The sequence below is a fragment of the Camelus dromedarius genome, chromosome 7 (assembly GCF_036321535.1).
Source record: "Camelus dromedarius isolate mCamDro1 chromosome 7, mCamDro1.pat, whole genome shotgun sequence".
Classification (NCBI taxonomy): Eukaryota; Metazoa; Chordata; class Mammalia; order Artiodactyla; family Camelidae; genus Camelus; species Camelus dromedarius.
This window is the reverse complement of record NC_087442.1, coordinates 74,046,644-74,065,673: the sequence shown is the minus strand read 5'-3', so window position 1 is coordinate 74,065,673 and position 19,030 is coordinate 74,046,644. Positions and strand designations below refer to the sequence as shown.

Sequence of the window (19,030 nt, the reverse complement as noted above, 5' to 3'; positions counted from 1 at the left end):
CCGCGTCGCGAGCGGAGGAGAGTAAATACAACAGGAGCGCAAAATGGCGGAACCGCCAAGCCCAATGCACGGCGCCGCCGCCTCCACCGTCGTGTCGGAGAAAGAACCGTTTGGCAAGCTGCATCCCCCTTCCCGGGACCCGCCGGCACCTCTGTCCGCCAAGAAGATCCGGACTGAGGAGAAGAAGGCGCCGCGGAGACTGAACGGAGAAGGAGGCAGCGGCGGGAACAGCAGACAGCTGCAGTCGCCGGCGGCACCTTCGCCTCAGAGCTATGGCAGCCCCGCGTCTTGGAGCTTCGCCGCTCTGTCTGCTACCCCCTCCCCGTCCTCTGCTCGGAGCAGTTTCTCTTTTTCCGCCGGCACGGCCGTCCCCTCCCCAGCCTCCGCTTCCTCGTCCCAGTCGGTGCCGCGCAAACTGCTGGTGCCTCCTACGCTGCTGCACGCTCAGCCTCACCAGCTCCTGCTGCCGGCCGCCGCCGCCTCGGCCACCGCCAAGCCGCGCAGACCCAAGGAGAAGCGAGAGAAGGAACGGAGGAGGCACGGCCTCGGTGGGGCGGGCGAGGCCAGCGGGGCTGCCCGCGAGGAGAACGGGGAGATGAAGCCACTGCCGCGAGGTGGGTGCCGGTGCCGAGAGGGGGGAGGGGAGGGTGCCTGGGGTCCCCGCCACCCCCTTGCACCAGCGGGGCCTGGGCAGGGGGCGCGCCGGGGCCGCATGCGCCAGCCTGTAGAGGGCGGGGGGCGTTCCGTTCTCCGCAGGCGATTTTGCAGTCCCCACGGGGACAGGAAATGGAGCCTGTAATTTCGGTCGCAGCGAAAAGAAATGGCCCATACTCTTATTTTCTATATCGTTTCTGCCTCCCAGTTAATGCGCTGCAGGATTTGTAGAATTCGGTCGGGAGGACCCGCCTAGGGGTGTTTGGCCAAGGAGGGAGATGGGAGGGAATGGGATCGGGAAGGGTTTGGTCCTGTAAAAGATGACTGATTATTAGACCGTTTAGACGTGATCACGGAATTTATATTTGTGACACAGGCTCCAACGCCAGAAAATTCTGTCAAAAAAGGGGGTGTGGAGAACATTGGCGTCAGCTGGAAGCTACCAGAGGCCTGAGCATTTCATCCCTATTAGGGAAATGAGGTAGCGTGCAGGGCCCGGAGTGTGCTGTTTCATAAGGTACCCTCCTTCCACCCTCCTCTCGGCTGCGTATTCTAAAGTGTTTTGAGTGGTCCTGTTTGAAATACCACCCCGCAGAAAGAATTTGCAGCCATGTTCTTCTTTTCATGCAGCATATGATAAAATCAGGAGCATTGACTTTTTTTTTTTTTTTTTTGGCCAGACCAAGTACTTGCTGCAAAATGTTTCAGCATCAGAGAGAGGCAAATTCTTAAGCGTCCTTTTCGGACACGGTTAGACGGTTTTCTTTTAAAATGTAGGCTAGTCGTGTAATTTTCAGAAAGTTTCTTTAAAACAGATGGTCCTACCTTTTTAGCTGTTGATACACTGTGATTTGGCAGTGGTACAATATGGAGACTGGTTGAAAATTAGATCTTTATGTGAGCAAAAGCTTAAAGCAGATAATGATCTTTATTATAATGTGCGTTGATACAGTGTATCAAAGTATTTTTTGTATTTTAGGAAACATGAAATGTCAAGCAGTTTTAATGTTGTTGATATAATGGTAGCTTAGATCATGAAAAATTCTCTGTATGTTTGAAGTAGAATAGCTGTTTTCACAATTTTAAAAAATGTTGCACACGAGTATGTAGCAACAGTGTTAACTTTGATATTTCGCCTGTAGCAAAGCTTTGACATCTGAGCACAGCCATCAGGTACTCTGGCACAAGGTAAAGAAGATCTCAGCTTTGGAGTGTTGTTTCTAGGAAAGTGGTTTTGAGGATGAAATTTATACCACTTTTAGTCAGGTATTTTAAAGGTATTTTTTTTGAATGTTTACATTTAAACGTTGAAAGTGCCTGTAAGTCTGCATTTGCAGCTCAGTATCAGTCTTACTTGTGATGTGTAAACAGTATATTTGCTCTCTAAAGTCCTTTGAATGAGGAAGTGAGTTGGATATAACACTGTTGATGTATTGGAATGGCTGAAAATAAATAAGCCTTCTTTAACAATTCTAACTCAAAATATGGAGCACATTAATGATATTTAAAGTGAAATGGCTGTTAAAGAGAAAGTTTTCTAGTCTTTTAAATTACATTTAGAACCCTCCTTTTGAAGGCTGCAGCTGACATCATTAAGCCTTAACATATGCACTGATAGCTTTTGCATTAAAATGTTTTTCCATGATTGATGTAAGTTTTTTTGAGTAGTGACTAGATAGTAACAGTATGGTAAGATTTTCTTCTCTTTTCTTTGTTTTATTTTTTATTTTTTAATATGAATGCTGCTATTTTATTCAGGGAAAACTAAAAATCAAAGAGAAGGATTGCTTTTCAGTGTCTTGGTGGCAAATTTAATGGTGAAAATCTTTCCCTCTTAATTTTGGAAATACTCATATCCTTCTAAAGGTCAGATTTAACTGAATTGACATTGTTTTACTCAACTAAGGAGATTTTTAAGCAACAGTAGTGTTAAAATAGCAAGATTATATACATGCATTCAGTATAGATGCAACTGCAAATATAAAAGTCCGAATTTGCAATGCAATTCTCATTTCGGGGGCTTTTTGTGAAAATCTTAGTGAATGGATGACTGACCAAGTGCTCTTTTAGGTATATAACTCTTTCTGGTGTTGCTCTAAGTTGGATACTTCATAGGATAGCATGTAGAATGGTTCAGTGACTCCCACAATTAACCCATAGCTCACTGATTGACTAGTCTTAACCAGAACTGGAAATTAGCTATAAAAACACCAAAGCAAGGAAAATAGATCCTTCCCTCAAAAAATAAATAAATCAACAAAAAATCCAAAAGATCCAGCCCCCAAACTCCATTAAGCAATTAAGCACCTGTATTTATTTGTAGTAGGGTCTTTTTTTAAGTCTTTAGTTAGAACTGCTAAATTTTTACATAAGCTACCATTCTCATAAATTATTTGAATTAAATGAAAGTGTGTGTATGAAAGACAGGGCATTTGGTAAATGTTATTTGAGTTAGAAGCATGATGATTTTTTTTTTTTTTTAGCCTCATAACAAATCAAAAGGTGGGTCAGTCCAGGAAGAGGAAGAATCATTGACAGATCTGATGAACAGGAGAATAATAAAGGCATACCAGTCTAGGCCCACTTGGTATTAGGGCTGATGCCTTACACACCTAAAACCTCTGAGGCCATCTAGTCATAGTGCTAAAGCTGGCTTTGTATGATAGCCTGAGTCATCAAATAGAAGTTAAATTTATTTTTTGTAAAAAGAAAAAGCTCAAAACATTTTAGATTTTTAAAACTATAAGATAACCAGATTTTGGTGCATAAGAGGTAATCTACTGAAGAGTTCACAGCCCATTTTCCTTGAAGACTGAATAAATTATTAACTGGTAAATGCAGAAGGTAAAAGTGGACATGTGCTGAATGTATCTAACATTTAGAATTACAGCAAACAAGTGAACAAACATTTTTAGATATAGTAAGTTGCCTTAACTGATTTCACTGACCTATAAAACTTGTATAGATCTTCTAGTTTTTGTTAGTATTTTGGCTTTACGTTTATTAACTTATTTCCTTAGAATGACCTTGTGAAGTATTCTAAGACAAAACTAGAATATTTCACTGAATTTTTGCCTTGGAAGTGTAGTTAAAGAATTTAACTCTCATAAAAAATAGAGGCTTTTCTTAGAATTGAACAGTTTGAGATATATAAATGTCAGTGATTTTAAAGGCGTAGGTGTTCAAAGATTTTTCCAACTAGGCTTTCCCCCATCTTTCTACTATTGTTATTTCACAGTTTTAGATTAAATTCATATTCAGAGTTTTCATCATTATGACAAATATCTGTCACTGCTGAGATAATAGTTCTACTATGATTTCACTTTCTTGTGTAACGTTTTGTTTTTCATGCCTTATTTTTTCATTTGCTTAGTTTTCTCTACCAGTCTTCTTATACCCTCCAGCGACTGTAAAATGCTTCTCAGTGCAATTTTCCACATGGTCAAATCTGTCAGATAAACTTATCAGTTCCATTTGTTCCTATAGTCATCTCTTCTGTGGCTGTCCTTCCTGCTTTAGTCTGGATTGTTTTCTCTTTAGGTTTATGCTGCAAAACTGTCATCTTGGGACATTCTGGGAATTTCTTTTACTTTTGTTGAGTCCCTTTTTTCCTGGATCCCATGTCTTCCTTTTGGTTTATTCCTTCATTTTGGTTTCTCTACTATAACTATGAAAGAATGCGTGAGTGATATGTTTTTGAGGGTTTTATTTTTATCCTCACACTTAACCGTTGGGCTTTTGAGAGATTTCTGTATTGGAAATCATTTTCCCTCAAAACTTTGGAGGATTATTATTGTTATTAAATTATTGCCTGTCTTCCAATGTTGATTTTGAGAAATTTGATCTCCAAAAAGCTATCTTTGGTTCTATCTGTGAGATTTCAACCCTTTCATGGAATTTTAACATTTCAGCTTTCTTAAAAAAAAATGGTTTCATGAACTCTTCTCTGTTTGTATGTTGTAGCATCTTGTTACTTTTTCATGGACATAGCATCTTCTGTTATAATCTTCAAGGATATTAATTATAGTTTCTTTGATATGTTCTTCTGTGCCTTGCATTGTTTTTGATTCCTCTAACTTTTTTTTTTTGTCTGTTGTTGTTTTGGTCTATTAATTTTTTGGAAGGCTTTCTTCAGATCTGTGTCATCCTTAGCAGTTCCTTCATATTCAAGAGTATGTTCCAAAGCTTTTTGAAAGCTCACTGTGCATGCATGAGCATGGCTTAGTGACTAATGCAGTCCTTTGTTTTTATCTTTCTTTCTTTTCTCTGGGTGGTGGGTAAGAAGGCTTTCAGTTCTTTTAAATAATGGTCCTTCATTTTTCCATTTATCTGCATAAGTGGAATAATGGAGAGAGGAGTGGATTGGCAGAAGTAATGAGTTTAGTTGGTAGGCTTCTAGTGCTGAGTGGGGGAAGAAAGCTACAAGTCTCACCATTCAATTTATAAATTTTCACTTAGTCTCCTTGTTTTCAAACCAACACTTCACTTCTTCCTTTTACTGTGTGGGTTGCCCCTGAGCCAGGAGCCACTCTGATTCAGTCTTGCTGAATATGTCTCATTCCCTTAAGAGTGTGGGGTTGGCATAGGGCCGTGGGTAGGGGCGGCAGAGAGCGCTGTGATTCTGCCATCTTGCTTCTCCCAGTGCCTCCAGTTTCTAAGCCTTTCGGGGGTACTGCAGAGTAAATAAGGATTGTTTGTCATTATATCTTTCTGTAGCGATCTTCTTTCATTATGCCAGGTCATTTACCATTCCACCATCAGCTTTCTGTGTTTACAAGCTGTATTTCAGGTTATAGTTACAGTATCTCCTAGTTAAATTAAAGGTGGAATTTATGTTTCTATTTCTTTTTTTTTCTTTTTTTGGCTTTTCAAGAAGAGATCTTAAATTTTAGTCTTTGATTTGTTCCTATTTGTGTGACACTGGTGAAGTCACTTAACCTTTTTGAGCTTATGTTCATCTGTTATTATAGGGATACCTTTTTCATAGTGTTTGTTAGAATTACGTGACCCTGGCATATTGTAGGCATTTATAGGGATATTAGTTCCTAACCTTTCTTTCTTAAACAACACATTGAAGGCATTTCAATTCACTGAATTCATGGATAGGTATAACCTGTATAGTTTTCTCATTGGTATCCTGGTTTCTGAGAATTTTTGGTGTACATTATTATGAACCATACTAACTTGTTGAACAAAGTTTATACTTCAGAGGTTTACAGTTATTGTAGTAAATGCCATTAATTTTTCACCATCCTCAAATGAATTAGTTTCAAATTATGGATAAACTACTCAAAATAGGATATTGAAAGAATGATCCTAACTTGTGTGAGTAAAAAAATTATGAAATATTGTGACATATAAAATCTTTTTGTGCATGTGATTAAGGAGAATTCATAATAAAATTACATTCTTACCAACTAATTTTTTTATAACTTGAAACATTTTTATTTCTGAAGGTATGTTAAACTTTGTGTTGTATGTATTATTTTTTCTTGAGTTGTAGATGAAAATTCCTAACTTTTTATCATGAAAAATTTTAATTACAAAAGAAACCAGAAAAGTATAATGACTTCTGGGTCTACCCACCATCCTGCTTCAACAATTATCAGCACTGTACAGTTCACGTTTCATTTCCTCTCCTCTACTTATTTTTGGTTTTTGCTCTAGTATTTTAAAGCATATTCTTAACATATATCATTTCACCCTCAGATAACTGAGATTGAGTTTTTTTCATTATAAAACAATGCTTATCAAATTTCAGCAACACATATGTATATTGTTAAACTTTAAAGAGTGAAATTCTCTTCCACTCCCAAACTATCATGAGCAGTTTGGCATATCGCCTGGAATAGGTGTGCTTGTATATTTTTTAGGTTAACTCTTTTTAAAAAATCATTTAAAAATTATAACAAGATACACATAACATAAAATTTGCCATTTTAGCCATTTTTAAAGTATATAGTTTATTAGCATTAAAGTGAATTCACTTTGTTGTGCAACCGTCACCACCATCCATCTTCAGAACTTTTGTCATCTTTTCAAACTGAAACTCTATACCCATTACAGAGTAACTCCCCTTTTCCTCCCCCACTTCCCTCCCCAGCCCCAGCCAACCACCATTCTACTTTCTGTCTATGAATCTGACTACCCTGAGTACCTCATAAGAGTAGAATCATGAAGTATTTATCCTTTTGTGACAGGCTTATTTCATTTAGCATGATGTCTTCAAAGTTCATCCATATTGCAGCATGTGTCAGAATTTCTTTTTTAAGACTGGATAATCCATTATATATGTATACTACACTTTGTTTATCCATTCATCCCTTGATGGACACTTGGGTTCTTCTACCTTTTGGTTATTGTGAATAATACTGCTGTGAACATGGGTGTACATATCCATTTAAGTCCCTTCTTTCGGTTCTTTTGGGTATGTACTCAGAAGTAAAATTGCTGGATCATATGGTAATTTTATTTTTAATTTTTTTGAGGAGCTGCCATACTTTTTCTGTAACTATTTTCTGTAGTGGTTGTATCATTTTACATTCTCAGCAGCAGTGTCCAAGGGTTAGGTTAACTCTGTAGTATCAAAAAAATAAAAGATCTAAGTAAGCAGACAAGCCCCTATAACAGCTGATTGAAGCAGATACTTGCAAAATCAGTGTGCATTCAGCCACATCAGCATAGGAAATAAAATTTTGGGGTTTGGTGGAATAAAGAAAAGGCGTTTTTTTGAGTGCTTCCCATGTGCCATGGTGTTATCTTAATATTTTTAGATTAAACTCCGAGTTTTTTCTAGCTTGCTCAGAGTTGCATAGCTAATGTGTAAAGAATTTGGATCAATCCCATCTCTGCCAGGGTCTGAGACTAACTACACAGTGCTACAGTTAACTTAATTTTTTCCCTTTAGAGTGTGATAAACAGGAAGAAGATAGTAAAGATGCACTTAAAATTTTTTCAATTTATTTCTTTTTTCCTAACTTTTTATTATAAAAAATTTTAAAGATAAAGAAAAGTTGAAAGAATAATACAGTGGTCCTGCATAGATTTTCCTTCCAGGTTCAACAACTGTTAATATTTTATTATATATATGTACTGAATCATTTGAAAGAAAATTGTAGGCATCCTGACACTTGTTCTTAACTATTTCAGCCTTCATATTCCTAATTATGTAACCATAATAATAGAACAATAAAGAAACTAATTATATAGCCAGTATATATACACGTTCTTCCAGTTCCCCCCAATTCCCCCACTGTACTGAAACTCATTATATTTGTTTAGTTTTGTTTAATCTAGAAGTGTCCTGCTTACTTTTTCCTGTTTAATAGGACACTGACGTTTTAAAGATAACAGTTTAAAATACCTGTATCTTACAGATTTTTCTATATTCATGATTTTTAAGCAGTTGTTTTATTGTGGTTGTATTTTGTTTGATCCTCTGTATTTCTTATAAACTGAAAGTTATGTGTAAAGGCTTGATTAAATTCAGATTAAATAGTTTCAGTAAGAATATTTCATAGGTGTACTTCATGTTACATCCCATCAGGAGGCATATAATATTCAGAGTGTGTCATTAGTAATCATACTACATTTGATCACTGGCTGAGGTGACTATTGTCACCATTGTAATAGTTCATCTTCTTTTTGCCTTTAGTTCATAATTTGTAGGGTAATATTTTGTGAATACCTAATTTCCCAACTATCTTTTACCTGATGACTTTAGTATTAATTATTGATCCCTGCTTGAGTAACCCATTTCATTGGGGTTAAAAGAATGATGCCAAACCATGTCTAAATAAAAAATGGATTAGTTTTGTGGGTGAGGAATTCAAAATAAATTGCTACTCTTATATCTAGATTAAAATTTAGTAATCTTTTTTGATGTTGGGTACCAAAGTAAATACTATAAATTCATTGGTATGACTAAAATCTTATGGTAAACACTTTTCTTGAATTCTTACTTCACAATATTTGAATTTTGGAAAGCTACTTAACAGAATGCTTCTAGTTAAAGATTGATTATAGTAGTCTTGATACTGTAATTGGTGATCTATTACAATAACTGGTAACATGAACCAAAAATATAAGGCCCCTGTCAAATTTTTTTTAACATAGTAACTATACAGTCATGTAGTGTGTTAAATACTATATATGTTTCAAAATTATAATCTCTATTCCATAATGTCCTCTGTTGGCTAATATAAATTAACTGTATAGCTGTATGGATTACCGTTTAATTAGACTTTTATCAGTTCCTTCGGAGCAGGCATTTTAGTCATTTTATGATCTTTGCTTTGCACTCTGATTTGAAGAAAATAATATTTTTTTATTAAATTAATTTTATCTGTCTTCTTTGCATTGCAAATTTAAGTAGCTACTTATGTTAGCTTTTTTTTATAGAAAGAATATATACATTTTCTTTAGATATTACTTAATTCAGAGCAACTTTCACTGGTTTGACATGTGGAGCAGTATTCTGGAAAGCAGGTGTCCTGGATTTTCTGGCTAAATCACTGATGAACTTTGTATCTTAAGGGAATAACTCTTCACCATTTTTCAGTTTTCTCCTTTGAGGATAACAAAAATGTCAGAATCAGTAAATTCTGTCAGGCATTTTTGAGATGGGCCACAAGCTGATGCAAGAATACTTAGCTTGAGGGCAGAAAACAACAATAATAACAATAACATCAAGGGTTAACATTTGCAGAACTATACTCAGAACGTGATACGGATTTTTCTTTAATTTTCATAGCTTCTTCAAAGTTTAGTTAGATATTAGCCTTTTGTGAGTGCTTTATGGAAGCTCGGAATAAGTAACTTGCTGAAGAATATAGAATAAGTAGTAAATCAAGTTTTCAGATCTTTAGACAGTGTGACTTCAGAGCTCTAGTTCGCACTACTGTGCAGACTGTGTTAATATCTTTAAATTTCTTTCATCCAGAATTGTACCTTGCACTGTGAAGTAGTTTGCCAAATAAATGAAACTAGGCTTTGATGGAAAATTAGGATTTATGTAAATAGAGATGGTGGAGACAGGCTTGTTAGGCAGGAAGGATGGTGTGAGCAAGATAGTAAAGACAGAAGTATGCTGGCATGTTCAGTGGTCTGTGAGTAGAACCATGTGACTGGGATTGATTTCGCACAAAGTTCGAAGATAGGACTTGCACGGCAGTTGAAAGTCTGCCATAATCTGCCTTCTATTTGTTAGGGTAAGGAGTTCAGACTTCATTATATGGGCAACAGTACAGCAGTTTTTTAGTAGGGTGATAATATATTCACATTGGTATTTTAGGAATATTAACTTGGTAGCATTGAATAGGATAGATTGGCTGAGAAAAATTAGAGAGATATTGGAGACTACTGTAGTAGTAAAATAAACTGATTTTAGTGATAAAACGATTGGTACTCCTGTATATGAAAAGGAAAATATTTTGGGAATATATGATATGGCATCATGGTTTTCAAACATATACAGCAAGAAAGGAGGATTTATATGTTATCTTATGGTGTCAGATGGATAGAATAAGCATATTACTGAAAATATGTGGATAGGCCTGTAGAATAATTGGTTAAAAAAGATGGATGTGAGTTTGAAATGCGGGCAGGTACTTTATTAGAATTCTATTGTCAGATGCAACTCAAATTAGTAGTGAGTTTATGGGCAAGGTTTAAAAATGTTGTTGTATGTGTAGGAGATTCTCGTCAGTTAACGTGTGCTTTAGTATGTCTGTGTGGAGGAGATCCTTTTAAAAGTCTCCTTACAGTGGCATACAGTGCTGGTTTTTTTGTTTTGTTTTGTTTTTCCATGAGGAGCAAATAATCTCAGATCTTTAGTTCTTAGGTAACCAGCTGTTTACAGCCTTTAAAAGGTCTCAAAAACCCCCAAGAATTAGTCATGATCCTTCACCCTTTACTCTGATTAACAGTTTAACAATTTACATTCCATTTGTCCTTCCCGTTTTGGCTTCCCCTGCCATTTTCCTTATCGCTGCTACAGCAGCATTTGGCTTAGTTTTGGACCCTTTTACAGTAATCTTCTCTCTGGCTTTGCCAATCACCATGTTAGTTATCTAGTGTTTGTTCGTTAGCATTCTTCAGATTTTAGCTTAACCCAGAGTTTTAGATCCATATATTCAAATGCCTCCTTCATTTATCCACTAGTAGATGTTCTGTAGAACTGTAAGAATGATATGTTGAAAATGCAGTCTTCCTTACTCACATTTGTCTTGCTGTGTATGTATGTTCCTTGTCCCAGTGCTCAAGCTTGAAAATTGGATTCTACACCTTATGTCTATCAAACCTGTAGCCAGGTCTTTTCACTTCTCGCCTTTATCTTTCACATTGGGCTACTTTTACTCCTTCCTTTCTGTTAGTCTTAGTTGAAGGCTAATTATCTCTAGCCTAAATTATTGTATAACTGCTTCCTTATTGGGCTCTCTACTTCAGATCTATGATCTTTCAATTCATTCTTCATTCTATAGCCTAAGTGATAGAGAGCTAAATGCATATTTCATCATGTCATTTTTCTGTTTATGAGATGGTGTTCAAATTCCTTAAAATGTCCTCTAGGGTTCTGAATGATCATATCCTTGTTTAACTCTTCAGCTTCTCCTCAGTGCTCCTTGCTGCCTAGAACTTTCTCCATCGGACTTTTTCCTCCATCCCTAGGTCCACACTTCTCCTACCCTGAGCTTACTCATCTTTTAGGACTCAACTTGAAAGGGACGTATTTGCTACTCTCTGGACTAGGTTAGGTCCCCTTGCTGTCTCTTCCCACATCATTTTGCACTTCTGTCCTGACTTTCTTCACTTTAATCACATGTTCAGTTGTCGTCTTCACTAGACCGTAAGCTCTCTGGAGTGATCTTGTTTCAGGTCAGGCCCTCAACCTCTGGGAACTTGATAACTATTTGGGAAATGAATGAGTTGTACTACATTTCAGCCCTTTGTGCCCTCTAAGAAGATGATTGTTGTTCAGGATAATTTTGGCAGATATTTCAAATGTGAAAATGGCAGAAAGATGATAATGGGATAAGAAATTGACTAACAGCAGCTCATGGACAATGGGTAAGTTGTCAAGTGAGCCCAAGAGGCAAATATTAATGGCATGAGAACTAGACAGAAAATGAACTGTGTTGATAACACTAATTGAATTATGTTCGACTGATCTTGAATTATCAGAATTGCTATTTTATATATTCTAACCTCAAAAAATTAAATTTATTACTACATTGTACAAAAAGGGTGTTTTATGTTTTTAATCTGATCTTGTTTACAAAATCTGAGGGTTTTTTGTTGGGGGGAGATAATTAGGCTTATTTATTTATGTTTAGAGTAGGTACTGAGTATTGAACCCAGGACGTAGTGCATGCTAAGCATGTGCTTTTCCACTTGAGCTATATACCGTTACCCCTACAAAATCTGTAATGGTATTGTAATTGGAAATCCTTGCTGTGTATGGAATTTATTGAGAAATAAAATTAGGTAGGAATCATAATTAATTTTGTTCCAAAATTAGTTTTTAATACTACTTATTGAATAGTTTTTCCTTTCCACACAGATGTAGAATGCCAGCTTACTACTAAAATCAAAAAGGTCCCTCTTGCCACTTAGTGCTCTCCCAGTACCTCCAGTCTGGGGGTGATTTGTTTTATGTCCCAATAGTTTTGCCTTTTCCAAAATGTCATATAAGTTGAAATATCTGACTTTTTAGTATTTGCCTTCTTTCACTAAGCATGTTGCTTTTGAGATGTTACATTAATCAGTTCATTTCTTTTTATTTCTGAGTAGTAGTTTATTGCATGGAGATACCACAACCTGTTTTTGCATTTACCAGTTGATAGACAATTGGACTGTTTCTAGTTTCTGATAATTGCAAATACACCTGCTGCAAACATTCACATACAAATCTTGGGATGGATATATGTTTTCATTTCTCTTCAGTAAATACCTAGAAGTAGAACTGCTGGATGTTCAACTTCATAAGAAACTGTCAAAAACTTCTAACGTGGCTTTGCCATTTTTGATTCCCACTAGCCCTTTAATATTGTCAGTTTACCAAATTTTAGCCATATTGGATATATAGTAGTATTTCACTGTTGTTTTAATTTGCAATTCAGTAATGACTGGTGATGTTGAACATCTTTTCATGTGCTTGTTTTTCATTCCTACCTCTTTTGTGCAGTGTCTGAATTGTGTATTATTGTGTGTTTTCTTAATAAGTTGTGGAAGTTCTCTACGTATTCTGTGAACAGATTCCTTATGAGATATACATTTTTGCAAATGTATTCTCCAGTTCTGTGGCGCTTCATTTTCTAAATATCGTCCTTGACACTTTTTCGCAGTAGAAAATTTTAATTTTGATGAGGTTTATTTTTTAATTTATTTCTTTTATGGTTCATGCTTTTGATATCTTAACTAAGGGAGCTTTGCCTAACCCAAAATTATACAGGTTTTCTCTTATGTTTTATTTTAGATACTTTATAGTTTTAGGTTTTCCATTTAGGCCTGTGATGCATTTTGAAAATTTTTGTATGTGAGGCTTGGATCAAGGTTCCCTTACTCTTATTTTTCTTTTTTGATTAACTTGAGAATTATTTTGTAAAGTACACTCCTTCCCCCAATCCCTTGGGGATTTTAATTTTAATTAAATATATTGACTAAATTAGGGGCAAATTGTAATTGTTACAGAATTATTTTTATATTTAAAAGTTGTATGTGTATATCTTTACCTGTTCTTTCACATCTCCATAAAATTTATTGATATTTAATACAGATTATGAGTTTTCTTGTATTTGTTTTATTTTGGAGTTTTTTCCAGATTATTACTGGTAACTAAGGAAGCTTTTGTTTTTTTCTACATGTACCTGATAATTGGGTATATAATTTTATAACAGTGAAAGGTTATCAATTATTTATAATCAGAAACAGATTGAATTACAGTAAGATACTTTGTAATGTTCAGGAAGTGATTTTTTTGTTGTGCTTCAAGCATTGTGTTTGTCTTTAAAATCTGAGATCTGCATTAGCAGAGCGTAACTGTTCAACTTAACACTTTTAGTACTTAGACGCTGTGATAGGTTGTGACAGAAGTAACCAGTAATATGTAGTCCTTGCCTTCAAGTAGCTTAAACAGTCTAGCTGGGTACTACAAAAAGTAATTATAATATTTAGTGAAGTAAGTTAAATACCACAAGACAAATGGAAAGTAGTGGTGGTACTGGTGGGATTGGGGACAGGTAGATACTAAGAAAGGGAGAAGAGATGCAGGAGGGAGGAGGGGATATTTGAAAGAAACTTTGGAGGATAGTATGGTAGAATTTCAATAAAGAGATTAAGAAGTTGTAGGCAGAGAGAGCATTATATGAGGTGTAACATTTATGGGAACTACATAGGAGAACTGAGCTATGTGGTATCACAGATGCTAAGGCAGGAAATAATTTCAAGATGTTGATTCTCTTTATAGCTTTGACATTATTTATTGTAAGCATCTTTATTCTATTCCCTTCATCTGAGATTTTAAAATATCGTTGTGTTTTATGAGACAGATTCTGTTTTAACATTTCTCTGAAGTCAGCGGATGTCTTATACATATATAACTTACCCCAACTTCTTTATTGATGATTTTGTAGGTCAGGAATTTAGCAGAATTGGCTAGGCGAGTCTTCTTCACATGGAGCTAACCAGGGTTGCTCAGTGGTGTTCCTTTGGTAGCTAGTCTTATCTGGTGAGTCCAAGATGACTTTACTCACATGCTTATTGTTTCCTTGTCAGGGATGACAAGCTGGACCCCTCTCTGTCTTGTTGTCTCAAGGCCTTTTCGCGTGATCTCCTTCTCATCAGGATAGTAGAATTTCTTACATAGCAGCCCAGGACTCCAAGAGACCTGGGTAGAAGCAGCAAGGCTTCTTCTAACCTAGCTTTGGAAGTCTGAAACAGTTCCTCCCTGTATACTTATTAGGCCCTAATAATTAGTACTTGATATATTTGTTTTGTAAAATTTTATTTAGGGCATTTTCTACATTAAACTGTAATAGATAAAGCACCTATAAGAGAGCTATTTAGTGATTTTAGCTAAATATGTAACTTTTAAAAATTTAGAACCTTAATTGGTTGTATGAAAAAATATAATTAGGAGTATATTACAAGAGCATTTGCTCCCACATGTGTTGTTACATTGATCAGGAAGAACTATATGATTTACTGTTGCATTTTAGAGTATAATTTTAATTAAATAATATAACTGTATAATGTTGACTTAAGAGGTCTAGAATGTCCCAGGTTTTTTGTGTCATATTTTATATAATAGCTATAGTATAACATTTATTCACTACAGGGATTTAATTCTATAACCTAGATACCAAGTATAATGTCTCACTACTTCATATCTTGGTTTTACAAAATACTGAAAAAAGAAGAAGTAATTGTACTTCTGCTTTAAAGGCACATTTTTCCTGGTAAGTCAAGTGAAGAAAACCTGACCTGAAATTTTTCGTTGTGGCGGGAGAGGGAACCCAAACCACTTTTCCATGTCATGTCTGGCTTGGCTTTCATGTAGGTACATATGTATTTATTTTTGTTTTTCTGTTACTCTTCTTTTGGTGTTTTGGGGACTACTGCTGCTATACTGTTTTGTCAAAATATGCTTGTTACTAGATGCTTTCTTAATAAAATTCTACTATTTGTATTTAATGATAATAGCTACATTTATCAAGTGCCTTAAATATACTGGGCATAGTATTGGAAATAATGTACATGTTGCCTTTAATTCTTTTTTTTTAATCCTTTTTTTTTCTTTTTGGTTGAAGGGGGTAATTAGGTTTACTTATTTATTTATTCTTAGAGGAGGTACTGGGAATTGAACCCAGGACCTCATGCTTGCTAGCATGCACTCTACCACTTGAGCTATACCCTCCCCCACTGCCTTTAATTCTTGGGGAAAAAAAAACCCCTAATATTATGTGCTGTTATCATTGACAGATGAGAATGCTGAGGCTCAACAAAGTTGTGTCAGTTGGTCAGTTGATGGTAGAGCTGAAATTTGAACCTAAATATGTCCAACTACAAAGCCTGAGCTATTTCCACTGTACAGAAGATCACCCCATCCAAAGTTCCATTTTCTGTGGTTTCAGTTACTTTTAGTCAACCACCACTTGAAAATATTAAATGGAAAATTTCAGAAATAAACAATTTGTAAGTTTTAAATTGTGTGTTGTTCTAAGTAGCATGATGAAATCTTGCACTATTCTGCTTCATCCCTCCCAGGTAATGAATCATGCCTTTGTCCAGCGTATCCACACACTGCATGAGCTACCCACCCATTAGTCACTTAGCAGCCATCTCAGTTATCAGGGCTACTGTTGCAGTATCACAGTGCTTGTGTTCAAGTCACCCTTGTTTTACTTATTAATGGCTCCAGAGCATAAGAGTAGTGATGCTGGCAATTTGAATATTCTCTTGCATTGCCTAATTTATAAATTAAACTTTATCATAGGTATGTATGTATGTATGTATGGGAAGAACATAGTGTATATAAGGTTCAGTACTATTTGTGATTTCAGGCATCTGGTAGGGGTTTTGGAACACATCCCCCAAGGATAAGGGGAGATTACTGTATTACAATATATTTAAAGTTTCTGAGTTTCTCTAATAGGTTAGCCAAAGCAACCTGCTTATTCTTGAATAGTAACAGAGGTAAGAATTGTATAGTTTGAACTTCCTCTTAATATCTTAAGGTAGAAACATTTTTTGCATTACTGTATAAAACATAGGATATTGTTACTGTATGAGTCATTATACTAAATATTTCCCCTTTCTTAAAAAAAACAGAAACATGAAGTCAAGGAATACTAGAAAAAAAGGGGTCTTCAGAGATTGGTTAGTGTAGCCCCTGATGATACAAGTTCAAGCAGCAGAAGCCCAACAGCTCTCCCTTGTTCAGCGGTTCACAAGTACTTGTGTTCTCAGTTGGCTCATTCTGCACAAGTCTTTCAAATGTCAGGGTTCTTAACATGTATCAGTTTTTACAGTTACGTCCTGAAGGGCAGTTCCCCCTTTCAGCGGTTCCGTCAATATGGACGTGTAAACAACTCTGAAGGAAGAGGAGTCAACTGTTCTAACTACCATTTGCCTCATGCCTGTCAAATCTCAGCCATCCCTTAATTAAGAAGGAAGGGTTTTTTCCTTCCTTTCCTTCCAACTTTCTGTTGCTTGTTTACACATTATTTCTTCCCCTATCATATAATTATATCTACATATGTGCAGGTTATAAGTTAGGAACTATCTCTTATTTTGATTACCATAAAACATTTGTGGTTCAAATAATTCTCTTTATATTTATTGGTTTTCTTTCCTAATATGTGGTATAAGAGCTTTTAACTAGAAACTAGAGGGCCTGGTTAGGAGTTGTTCTAGTCCTGCCACTTAATGTCTATTCCTGGGAAAATCTTTTTTTTTTTTTTAATTTTTAATTTTTAATTTTTTATTTTTTTGAAAAAATCATTTAAATGCTCTCGGCCCCAACTTTTTCCTCTGTAAAATGAGAAGAGTAGAGAGTAGGTGAGACCTCTAAGTTGTTCCTATGAAAAATGAATTCTCTGGAAACTTTTCTGACAACTGCCCCACTCTGGCACTGTCTTATTCTTCTCTTGTTGTATATCCCCTATATTCTGTTTATTTCTAGAGTCGTATAAAAGAATTTATTTACTTATATTACATCATGATTTCTTTACTCTGTCCTCTACTTCTTTCTTTTGTGGATTCAAAAGCATTTACTGTCTGCTATACACTTGGCCTGTGGAGGGAATGTAAAGAGAAAAGCTGTTTATATTTCTTGCTTTTAGAGTGTTTAAAATTTAATTGGATAGATAATTAGCTGCAGTGTAAGCACACTTGTATTGTTACTCACTTTGTTTCTTACTTTTTCTGCATATTGCCTTTTTTTTCCTCTGTGACTACTGACCCTTTAGATGCTTATCACTAGTGATTTGTTTCTATTTACTTTAGCCATTTTCTTCTTTTGCACTGTGGAGACTTCATTCATACTGAATATCATTTATGTGCAAAACACTATTCTGGGTTCTGTAGAAGTTAGCAAAGATGAGTAAGATATGATAACTACAAAAAGTTTATACTCCAGTGGAGCAGATGGAGCAGCTCTCTACAATCAATTCAAATCCTAAAAGAGAGAGGCATGATCATTTCTAGTCGTAGGGATCTAGGAGTGCTTAATGAAAGAAGCTGAATTTCAGCTAGATCTTGCAGGGTGTGTAGGATTTTGGTAGGCTGAGTTGGGATGGGCAAAGGCATTCTGGCTAAATGATATTAGCAGAAATATTGGAGTAAGGCATTTGAGTAATAGTGAATCAAACAATCTAGAGTCCTGTGTATATACACATGTGGTTGAGTGGTAGAAGAAATTATTAAAAGATAAGGTGAGTCTTGACTCTGAAGATTCTTGAATGGCATGCTATGGGAATTTTCTTTCTTTTTTTTGGTGGGGTGAAGAGTGACATGATAAACTACTTTTAAGGAATATTTTTTGGTCACTGTATGCTTAGTGGATTGGTGTAAAGGAAAGAAACTCTAGGTAGGAAGATCACTTTCAGAAGGTAATGAGTTAATGATGGTGGTAGCTATGGGAAGGGAAAGGAAGATAGACATATTTTAATGGAGAAATAGACTGAACTGATCAGGTGACTTAATGTTAGGGGGTAATGGAAGAAGTAAGTATTATAAAGGCTTTTGAGAATTTTTTGAATTTCGATGTTGGAGGATATTGTGCCATAAACATAAAAAGAATTAAAGGGAGAGCTTGAACCTTATTTATATGAGAAGAGAATAATATTTTGTTAAATATTTCTTATGGAGATGAAGGCCTGGAGCTTGGTAGATGGGTTTGGTTATGAGATTAGTGTGGGGAAGGTTATAGTTTAAATTGTAGGATTTCATTTTTTGATGAAATATAGAGAAAGGAGAGAAGCATGCGTAGGACAGATCCTAGAGGAATGGGCAGGTTTTGGATGATAGATTGTGAGTTACTGAGTACATGATAGTGCCCATTTCACTGAAACTCAGGGAGAAATTTTGAGGAGAAGGTCAACAATTTCTGTTGCAGTAAGGATGGAGAAAAAAGGGCTGAGAAGACGTTGGATTCAGTGGTCTTGATTAGCTTTGTTGGGAAAGAGGTGTGCCAAGTGTCTTCTTTCCCCATTCACTGTATGTGCAGTCCTTTCTCATTTTACTGTATCCTTCATCTTTTGCTGTTTATGTTCTTAGTCATTTTTGTAATTTACTTTCCTTGCTGCCTCCCCACTTAAATTCTGTATCATTTCTTTTTCTCCTGCTTCCTGCTTGTTCTCAAATCTATTTCCAGCTA

At 35.9% G+C, this 19,030-nt stretch overlaps 1 protein-coding gene across 2 annotated transcripts in view; it reads left to right on the top strand.

Moving 5' to 3' along the window:
• The first annotated feature begins 12 nt into the window (after positions 1–12).
• RSBN1L (round spermatid basic protein 1 like) overlaps positions 13–19,030 on the top strand; it is a 57,597-nt gene continuing 38,579 nt past the window's right edge. For both annotated transcript variants that reach the window (XM_010984793.3, XM_031454744.2), the window contains exon 1: positions 13–614. In XM_010984793.3, the coding sequence (XP_010983095.2) occupies positions 44–614 (571 nt within the window). In that variant the 5' untranslated portion in view covers positions 13–43. The remainder of the gene's footprint in view (positions 615–19,030) is intronic.